This window comes from Dendropsophus ebraccatus, chromosome 5 (assembly GCF_027789765.1).
Source record: "Dendropsophus ebraccatus isolate aDenEbr1 chromosome 5, aDenEbr1.pat, whole genome shotgun sequence".
NCBI lineage: Eukaryota > Metazoa > Chordata > Amphibia > Anura > Hylidae > Dendropsophus > Dendropsophus ebraccatus.
The window spans coordinates 155,685,932-155,697,347 of NC_091458.1; the positions used below are offsets into that span (position 1 = coordinate 155,685,932).

General features: G+C 39.6%; 1 protein-coding gene across 3 annotated transcripts in view; it reads right to left on the reverse strand.

The window, feature by feature from the left end:
• Window positions 1-8,129, reverse strand: part of EPHA10 (EPH receptor A10) — a 390,522-nt gene extending 382,393 nt beyond the window's left edge. For all 3 annotated transcript variants that reach the window (XM_069972671.1, XM_069972669.1, XM_069972670.1), the window contains exon 1: window positions 7,511-8,129. In XM_069972671.1, coding sequence (XP_069828772.1) covers window positions 7,511-8,114 — 604 coding nt within the window. In that variant the 5' untranslated portion in view covers window positions 8,115-8,129. The remainder of the gene's footprint in view (window positions 1-7,510) is intronic.
• Between the last annotated feature and the right edge of the window lie 3,287 nt (window positions 8,130-11,416).

The window sequence follows — 11,416 nt, forward strand, 5'->3', positions numbered from 1 at the left end:
TGTCTCCGTTTTAATCATCACTTCTTACTGGAATTTAATATCTTTGATAACTTTAATTATACGTCTACACTCCATTAATTAAACTGACATTAACTTATGCAAACTATATATATAAATATTTCAGTAGCATGTATTACATTTTATTACTTCACAACATCTGATTAACACCTTCTCCGTTGAACATTTGCCCGCCACGGCATACTGTAGGTTTGTTCTCTTAAAAAAACACAAATGAACCACTTGTTACATTAACACGGATGTACCCAGCTTAATATCCATTTTTCCTACCACTGCTTACCTTTGTTGATGGAACTTTACTCTACCCTATCATAATAGCCCCATCAATACAAAAAGAAATTGCTTTAAATAACTCCAAAATATGTCGATTATATGAAAAATATCAAATTTTAATATTCAAATTGAAAAAAAAAAATATAACAACATAGTTACATAACTGAAAGATAGGCTTAAAACCCAGCTACAAAATTCAAATTCGGATATTTTCATGGCTTAAAGTGTCACTGTTGTTTATTTTCTTTTTTGCAGAAATCAATATACCAGGCGATTTTGAGAAACTTTGTAATTGGGTCTATTAGGAAAATCTGCCATTATCTGCATTCAGAAAACATTTACACAGGTCCCCTCCCCCCTCTCATTTCCTGCTCATTATCAGGAAATCTTGACTCTTTTACATCAGTTGGAATCCTACCTGTGCTATGGAGAGGGGAGGGGGACGAAGCAGATTAGTCGTCAGCAGAGAGCAGAAAACAAAGAATTACACGGCAGGGAGCCGCTGAAAGCCCCTATTCAGAGGTCAGAGAGGTCAGTGCTGATGTCAGATGAGATAGCCTGGTGATGTAGCTGTAAATTAACTCTTTGTTGTCCTGTTTTGGTGACTCATCTCCCTCCACCCTCTCCATAGAGAACAATGAAGACAGGGGGGAGAGATTCAAACAGTTTTTTCATAATAAAAATGCATTTTTCGGCTAATAAACCCAATTACAAAGTTTCTTAAAAATGGCCTTTACTATTGATTTCTGCCAAAAAAAAAAAAATTTCAGTGACAGTTACACTTTAAATTAACTTGATTTCTTCCATTATAATTTTGTGATATAGATATAGATATAGGGATTTAGATTTGAAATTTAACTTATCCGTAAAATTCTTGTATTTTGAGGCTATGTTCACACTTTGTATTTTTGGTCAGTATTAAAAAAAAGGAGTGGATTGAAAACACAGAAACTGTGCAAATCTTTCGATTGCAGTTCCATTTTCTCCAAAGAGATAAACTCAGTTACACACTTGTATGTTTTCCAGTTCATGTCTACCCTTAGTATAGATTGAATACTAACTCTCTTTTTATACTCCAAAATTGCACTAGCTTTTGTTGCCTCAGCTTGGCATTGAATGCTTCTATTTATCTCATATGTAACAAGTACATCCGAATTGCTGTTCTATTTTCTATAGCATATACAATTGTAGCCTTGTGCTATACCACATTACTGTCACTTATCCATTTTGCAATGTATACATTCTACAACTGCCTTTTAACTAATGTCAGTTTTGAAAAAAGGCTCAGAAATACAGTAAAACCTTGGATTATAAGTATAATTCATTCTGGGAAGATGCTTGTAATCCAAATCGCTCCTATATCAAATCAAATTTTCCATAATAAATAACTGTAACACAGACAATTCATTCCCCAACCCACAAATAAGGTCGGTAAGGTGTTCTGTATCAATAAACATCAGTGTACAGGAAAGAAGGGGTTAATCAGTTAACTCTCCTTCTACACACAACCCCCTAGGTGGCTGCTAACCTGCTGGTGTTGGTACTAGTGCCAGCTGCCTGGAGCAGCTATAGGTGAAGGGGTAATTCAGGGGTCAGAGGGAAGCAGAGGTGACGCAGACGGGAACTGGAGGAGAGCTGGGAGGCATCCATTCACCAACAGAGTTGACCAGGTAGCAGTGGGTTACAATGAGAGGGCTTTTTACCCAGTATAGTAGGATGGGGACACAGAGGGGGTTGGATCAAGAAATCGTGCTGATTTACAATCTTCTAAAACTAAGTAAGGCTGGGTTCACACTACGTTTTTGCAATCCGTTTTTTTTTTCATCCATTTTTTGCAAAAAAAAAAAGGATGAAAAACGGATGCATGTGTGTGCATCCATTTTGCGTTGAATTCCATTATTTAAAAAAAAGGAACAAGACGGATCTGTATTTTTAACGTACACAGAAACGTAGTCAAATTTTTGTGTCCGTTAAAAAAAAAAACGGATCCGTTTTGATTTTTTTTTTTTTTTTTTACAATGAAATTCAATGTAAAAATAATTCAAAACGGATGCACACACATGACTACGGATTGCAAAAACGTAGTGTGAACCCAGCCTTAGAAATCTTGCTCATTTACAATTTTTAAAAATTATTAGCTTATTTTGCAACACGCTCTAAAACCAAGTAACTTGTAATCCAAGATTTCATAATCTTGTAGACAAATATGTGATCTTATGACTGCTAAACTGCTTCCCCCCCCCCCCCCCCCGGTCTCCCTTGTCACCCCCATACCTATTGGTGGGGTTGCTAGAGATGCACAGCATACGCAATCAAGCCTTCACAGCGAGGTGTTCAATTAAATTAATCAGGACTTCATAGCAAATCTTAGTTCACATAAGGACAGAGAAAAAGAAGGCTCGGCCGGACTGAAATGACTCTTTCCCCATTTCACTGTCCTATTATTCAGATGTAATGCATCACATTTGAATACTGAAAGCATTGACAAATTCACTTCTCAAACCTAGGCCATGTTCATAGTCACCACTGACAAATACCAGGGGATCTCTTCTGTAGGTCACAGAACCCTCCAGCAGTATCATCCTTAATGTGCTCTATTGCTATGTTTTGTTCTGAGAATTTTCCCATGAGCATTCATGAGTCAGGCAAACCAAGATGACAAGGAAAAACGTTTTCTCTCGTTTCTCATGCTTTTTGTTTTGGTTTAAATATTAACAAAAAGAACACAGACATTTCATAATATTTGGATTATGTAATAACACCATTTATTTTCAAATGTAAAAAATAAATAAATAAAGACAAATTATTTACACAGGAAAGTATATAGATATTTTTTCCATTCTGTTTAAGCTCATTGTTTGAGAACTGGTAAATTAAAATGACAATTGTGACATTGGCTGGCTTCAGGATGTAGCATTATGACCAAAGCTGGGAACTTTCTGAAGAAGTTGACACTGAGATGCTGCCATAAAAATCGCAGAGCAGAGTTAAATTATTGACTTGTGATATCACAAAAATGTGCTTCATCTTTTCTATGTTCTACGCTGACAAGTTCAGCTCTGCTACATCTGTGTTACAAAAAAGAGTTACTTTCATAAACTACGATATGTGCTTGTTAATTTAAAATTATATTATTCAGTATTGTTAGTTTTGTAGGGTATATAGAAACATAGAAGATTGTCGGCAGAAAAAGACCACTGGGTCCATCTAACAAACCTTTTTAGTATTTCCCTTCTTATTATCTTAGGATAGGTATATGTCTATCCCAGACAGGTTTACATTCTGTCATTGTAGATTTACCAACCACATCTGCTCGAGGGAGCATCTACTACTCCTTCAGTAAAGTAATATTTTCTCATGTCACTTCAAATTTTTCCTTCAACTAACCTCTCGCCTTGTTCTTCAGTTCAACCTGAGGCTTCTGGTTTCTATGGCTACCATCGGGGCTCTGCAATCACTTCGCAAAGCCCTCGTGAACGCCGGACAGGGAATTCTCCCTCTGTAGATGCTGCGGTTGTGCTGATCGCAGTATCTATAGGGTTAACTCTTGGCACCAGAGCGTGGCTCTGGCACTAATAGTTGCGGCGGGTCTCCGGCTATCACTGATAGCCGGAACCCACTGCGGATGACACAGGCGCAGCTCCTGCGCCTGTGTCATCCTGCGGCATGAATTAACGTTGCTGCAGCATCAGGCATAGGCTGCAGCGACGTTAATTTACTGCCCAGCGGCGGGAGGGGGTTAATATATTTAAAGGAGAGAACCGGCAATAAAAAAAAACCCAGCAGGAGCAGGCAGAAGAGTACTAATAAAATTATTACTCACCTTGCCCCGTGTCTCTGCAGCAATAGATTACCGCTCTGGGACCCCCGCCAGGCTCCGGGATCTCTTTCACAGCTGACGTTGTTGATGGAAAGCCCGCTCAGCCATTCAGTGACTTGGTGAGATACCGCTGCAGTCACTGATTGGCTGAGGGGTCAATCCATCAGCCTGGTTGGGCAATTTCCCCCCGAGTCATGATGTCATTGGAACTCAGGAGAAAATGCCTTCTGGAGGGGGTCCCAGAGCCTGTAATGGACACTGGGAGAGGTTTATGATTGTTAATTATGTACCCCCTTGCCCTGCCTGCTAAAATTTTTTTTTTTATTCGACCAATTTTTCCTTTACTTTAGAGGTTTTGATCATGCCCCCCCCCCTTTCCCTTTCTGTTGTCTTTCCTGATATGTTTTATGCCTTAAACCCTCCACCATTTTTGTAGCCGTCTTTGGACCCGTTCTATTTTATCAACATAAATAAACAGTCTTACCCAACCAAGGACTCTGGAATTACTCTGGAATCGGGCCCAATAGCTATGTAAAAGCTAATACAGTCAAATAGCGGAGCTGTTACTTTTTTTTCCCCCCGTGTAAGATAAAAAGCAATAAACTAATGTAGAGCTCTTACTAGATCAAAAAGAAAAAAAAACTATTTATAGATATGGATCGATAATGGTAATTATGATACAGCCAAAACCCCTGAGTCTCCTGGTCAGACTTTGAGAGTTCCCAGGAAAGGTCATAACAGAATAAGTTATTTGTCTTAATAAAGTCAACATATAGTGGTGAGACATTCCTGTCAGAGGTCTTCTAAGATCTATTTGCAGCTGAGGTAGAGTCAACTAATAACAGGACTGAGTTCCTAATCCATGATCACAAACATAAACCTGACTGAGAGACTAGGAAATTTCCATTTACTACATGAAAGCCGTTCTTACATAGGCATTTTACTAGACGTTCTTAATAAATATTGCTTACATTGAATGCAATGCTAGAAAAATCACATTATATACAGTCATTCTAATAAGAAGGTCAAGTCACTTAGTACTATTGCATTACTATTGCTATTGAAACACCATATACATTTTCGAAATAGCTATTAATGTACAACTGCACCCTAGAACCACTTTAAAGAAATTATTTGGGAGCTGCCAAGTCCATCGTATAATTATGTTATAATAATCAAAAATGTTACGATGGGAACATTCCAATAATAACCTTAAGAAGAATGCTCGACCTTTAACACCTTTTTTTATTTCAATGTGTCCAAAATTTTGAGCCACAAAAGCAGTGAAAGGAGAAAATTTTGCTACTTGCACTCAACTCAATAGGAAGTTAAGGAGGTTACTGAATACTGTTACACAATGAGCCTAATGATAAAACATTATGCAGTAAGCTTTAAAGGAGAAGTCCGGCCAAAAAATTTTTTGGGGCTTAGGGAACTGAAAAAAGAAGTTATATTCATCCATCCTGGTGCCAACGTAGAGCCCCCGCATTCCGCTCCTGGACCCCGCCGGCTTTCTTCTTAGTTTCCCAGCGGAAATGTCAAAACCCAGTTGAGGGATGCCCCACTCAGCCAGTTAGTGACTGGAGCGGGACAGCACTGAAGTCAATGATTGGCTAAAAGGGCTGAATCCCACCCGTCCGTGATGTATGTGGGTCTTGACATACCCAGAAGCTGGGAGAAGATGACAGTCGGCAGAGTCCAGGAGTTCTGTGATGCGGCGCAGCCTTGGGCCCGAGGAGAGGTAGGCATATTGGCTTTTTTATTTCCCACACACACACATCCTGCCTGTAGTAATTTTTTGACCTGCACCAGACTCCTTTAAGCTCCTTCTAGGGGGTGTAAGGCAGCAGAATTATATATATTTTTTTAAAGTGTACCTATACCATTTTTTTTATTTTTTTAAATCAACAGGGGCTGTGATCTCAAGCAGATTTGCAATACACTTTCTGTATTTCTTTTTAAGTTTTCTATGTTTAAATTGCCAAACTGTGGTCCATGCCAACATTTGGTCTTTTCTCTGTTCCAAAAAAGAAACCAAACACAGGAAGTCCATGTCCTTTGAGCATTTACACAAGGAAAGACACCTTTACTTCATGCAGGTTGTATATCAACTGGGGAGACACAGAGCATTTGGCTCCTCAGTGACTTACATGTAATCAGTGTCGGGCTGGCCCAGTGGAGGACCAGAGAATCCTCCGGTGGGCCCCCAGCTTTAGAACCTGCACTAACACTGACTGACATGTTGTTTCTCACTGGTTCTTCATTACCCCAGTGCAACACTGCATGTAATACTAGTAGTCTATTGTAAGGATTGGCCATAATCCCCCCCTTGTAAATATATTTTCCCCATAATTCACTTTGTTAAATGGGATGTTTTAATTTAAAGCATTTTACTACTGAATTATTTAAGCAACTTTCCAATATTTCCTTAAGTGGCTCTAAGATGGACACTCACATATATGAAATGAGGTATTACTGGCATGAACATAATCAATCAACTGCTAATAGGGTTGTGCAGGACTTCTCTCTTGCACCTGACCTTGGGCATTGCATGTTACTGTGTGGCGGGCCAGACAGTCAACAAGACAACCAGAACAAGCATAAGACATGTGTCTGATGACTACTCGGGTGATTGCCCCATCCAGCAGGCAATAGTGCCTATCCAGACACTATGTTAGAGAGAGGCACTGCACGCGCCATTTAAGTAAAAGCAAAACATTCTAGTGCTAACTGGGCAATACTTCACCTACCTGGCGTGTTGACACATTAAGAAGGGGCACATTTTTCTATATTAAACACTGTGGGGCTGAATTATGTCCGATACTCAGGAAAACAGTATAGAGCACTTTACAAAATAAGGCCATTCTACGTCAATTCAACAGTACAATATGTATAGAAAAGGCATAACTACCAGTTAAAGTAGAGGTAGTTTAACAGTGGGTGCTTAAGCTTACAACATTTTCCATCCAGCCTTGCAGAGTGCATTTTAATTGTCCAACATAATAAGGTAGTTATTGTCAGTCTATTTGGAATAATGTTACTATGGTAATACTCCAATTCGCTACAAAGCACAGTAGATATATCTTGGCATGTGTATAGTGAGGCGCGAATGTGTTACCGAACAAAACCTGCCCCTGTTTGTACGCCCTATCATAGCCGCCTCTAAGTGATGTTAATGTAGATCTAATGATACTAAGGATTATTAATCGCCATAGCTATACAGAGCAGATGTATTCTGTAGTAAATAATCAGGTTTACAAGCTAATTTAACTTTATAGACTATAAATCAACTACCAAAGTTTAACATTCACTTGCAATTTGCCACTTGTAACAGAATCACATTTAACACAATTAAGTATTAATCAAGCAAATCTATAGAGACTGTAAACTGAGTTTTACCTGTACAGCTACCTTCCTTTTCTTCAAAGCCAGCACTACAAGTACATTTTCCAATAGGGACCAGCCATTCCCCCTCTGCACTGCAATGCATCCTTGGTGGGTTATCCAAGTCTACTTCAGAGTTATTCACGCAAGTCCCCCTAACTTCCACTAGAGTCGAAAAGGCTGCCTCGGCCACCGTGTCCGGAAAGATTGCAAGGTTCTGCACCGTGGAGAGGCACTTTTTATAATAGACACGCACAGAGACTAGGGCAACACAGGCGCCTACATCCTGAAATCCCAAATGGAAGCCTCTCTTGTTAAGATGTCCAATCTCTCTGACTTCCGTGTTTAATTTCATTTTGCGTTCTCCCAGATCGCCTTGCGTAAAGCTCTCGTCGGCCGCTATAGTATCGATCTTAACGTACTTGCTTTCCTTGATGTTTTTTCCCAGATCATAATCAGATTCAATGTAATAAAGATTAAATGTCTCCTTGCATGTCCCCACTACTCCGGGAATGCTGTTACAGTCTCTTAGAGTAAACTTCAGCTCAATAAAGATCCTTTGACCATTACGTCTTAAGATCCAGCCAGTCTGTAGCCAATTGTTCTGGTTGGGCTCCATGACGTTACATACTTGATACGTACGAATGGGTTTGTAATTCTCATCCACACCGCTAATTTCTTCCCACTAGGGTGAAAATGATAATAAAAAAGTGTTAATTTTTGCTTGAATCTTTTTTCTACATTTGTAAAAAAAAAAATGTTGTTACACACGCATGATACGTTAGAGTTGGCTCGCAATGGATCTGAGCGTTGCTGGAATTGCCATCGAGCCGCGCTAGATCTTAGTGAAATCATTTACAGTACATCATCTGTTAACAGTATAAAACTCTGATGACTCATAAGGTCATTATCAGAAGCATAAATTATGTGCTAGTGTTCCAAAGATTAGCATTTCATTTAGGACCGTGGAAGGCCGAGTCTTCATTTCAGCTTAAATCACTAGTAAAGCAATGACTGCATGACAAATAACCTAACATTTTACTCTTTTAATGGAAAAGACTCAAAGTACTAAAATAAATAAGCTGGTTCAATGACCACGCAGGGTTTTTTGATTTCTAAAAATCTGCTCCTGTCTGAATCAGAAAGGTCATCCAAGACTTTAAAATGGATGACCTCTCCTTACAATATTAGATGAGTGGGTGCTGACTGCTGGCACCTTCTCTAATAAAGACACTCCAGCCATCAATTTTGAGCTGGTCCCAGTCCACATGCTTACTTTGTTTGGGGTCAGCACATGCACTGTCCGCTCAGTCTATCAGCAGTATCCTGACTCAGAATTAGTGCCAAGCAAACTGTTCCAAGTTTGGGTTCAGCAAGGTTTTGCCGGACCAGAGCATGCCACATTTAATCCCTTTATGACCGTAGGTCATTGATGCACAAATGTCCGGGTGAAATTGAAGCATTATTCCTCCTCGCCTTCTAAGAGCCATAGTTCTTTTATTTTACCACCTACAGGGCTGGTTGGGGTGTCATTTTTTTGCACCATGATCTCTACTTTTTATTAGTATCATATTGGTGTAAAATAATTTCTTTTTGATATATAATTTAAAAAAATCAGCAATCCTGTCCCCCCCCCCTCTCTTTTTGTTTGCAGGAACTATATTGATATTTTTTTTATAGATTGGACAATTCCACACACTACGTTATATTATATGTTCATTTATGATATACAATATGTTTATTTATAGGTAATTTAAACCTTCATTGGGGTTTATTTCATTTTTTTTTTCTTTTACATTTTTTTTTACAGTACAATATGCAATTATCAGATTGCATCTACTGATCAATGCTATGCCAGAGCATGGCACGGCATTGGTCAGTTCAATTGGGGATCTGCGCATAGAGTCTACCTAAGAGCAGACTCTATGTATAGATCACCGATCCAATAGGATGGAGGCAAGTGGCTTACCCCCGACTGACAGTGTAAGTGATCGGGACCCCCGCATCATAGCTGATCCTGATCAGCAAGAGACAGCTGCTTATCCTGTCACTTGCTTCCTTAAACACTGCAATCGTTATGTATCGTGGCGTTTAAGGGGTAATGACAGGCAGCTGCGGGACCACAGCTGCCTGTCATTCCCGGGTCTGGAGACAGGAATGTGTGCAGGGCTGATCACATTGAAATGGCTCTGCACACATTAAAACGCCTTCACATTCAGGAACATTTATATATGTTCCTGCTGCACGGGGCATCAGCAATAGGAATGTATATATATTTATATATATATATCTGATATAAAGGCATTAAATACCAGTGTCTATGTCACCCTAGGGCTGCCAGGAAAACCCAAATTTCTGAACAGTTTGCTCAACATAACTCATAAGGCAACAGCTTGAATGGTCATTGCTTGTGCCAACCTCAGACACGGCACGCACTGTGCACCAGGACAGGCTCAGGAGAATGGCAGCCGAAGCACGTACAGCAATAGTTTATATACCACAGGGATGATGTGGGGATGAGGCCAAACAATTATACAGCAGTGATTTCACATTACAGACACATACAGATTGACAGACCTCTGAGGAGGCTCTCATGGGACAATCTTGTCAATGAAATTGCAGTATCCGTTTGTAGACCAATATTGACATTCTGTTTTCCTTTTTAGAGATATTATTGCCATTATTTGTATATTACTGAATTAGAAATCACAAATAGCCATTTACCATAAGGCCACAATTTTTTCCATGATATACGGCTCTCTATTCATGCTGATCCTGTCCCTATCCAGTTTTCTATAAAATGTTCTCTCCAGTGGATGCCTCCTGCTGAACTTTATGTATACCCTGGAGGCATCTCAAAGTATTTGTCATAGCCCTCTGTCTGCTTAGACTATAAAAAGAAGCTTATCCTGAGAGGAAGAGATTCCAGAGCAGCTCAGGTTCATCCAGGTTAATGGTGACAAGTACAAGCAGAGATACACACACTGACTGAGCTCCCAGTCACCGGGAAATGTTACGCTCAGCATTTTGAATTGTAAGGTTGATGTCTTGTTCTATGACATTAGAGGAAGCGTGTATATATAGATTTACACACAGACAAATAAAACAAACTTGGTCCAAAAAACTATTGAACACAGAACTTATTAGGCATTAGGCTTTTAATATCAAATACAATCCATATAAAATGTGGGGTAGTTTGAGCGGGGGAGGGGAAACTATTTTTTTTTCCTTTTAAAGGAGGAGTCCAGCGAAAAAATTTTATTTAAGTATTCTATTGCCCCCCCCCCCCAAAAAAAAAAAAAGTTATACAAATCCCCGATATACACTTATTATACGAAATGCCTATAAAATGTTTTTTTCCCTGCACTTACGACCCCATCAAAGCTTCACTTCCTGGATAACATGGTGATGTCACTTCCTGGATAACATGGTGGTGTCACTTCCTGGATAACATGGTGATGTCACTTCCTGGATAAAACAGCAAGTGATGACCCGACTCCCAGAGCTGTGCAGCTGCTGGAGAAGATAATGGCAGGGGGATGGTTAGTGTCCCTCCAGTGCCCTGTGTCCCTCAGTGTCCCCCACCATCATCCTCTCCAGCAGCCATAGCCCGCATAGCTCTGGGAGTCAGGTTGTGACATCACCATGTTATCCAGGAAGTGACATCACCATGTTATCCAGGAAGTGACATCACCATGTTATCCAGGAAGTGACATCACCATGTTATCCAGGAAGTGAAGCCTTGATGCAGTAGTAAGTGCAGGAAAAAAACAAACAAACCTTTATGTGCATTTCCAGTAATAAGTGTATATTGGTGACTTGTATAACTTTTGGGGGGCGATAAAATACTTAAATAAAAATTTTCACCAGACTTCTCCTTTAAGATCAAAGTTGATTTCTACTTAAACAAGCAACCATGAT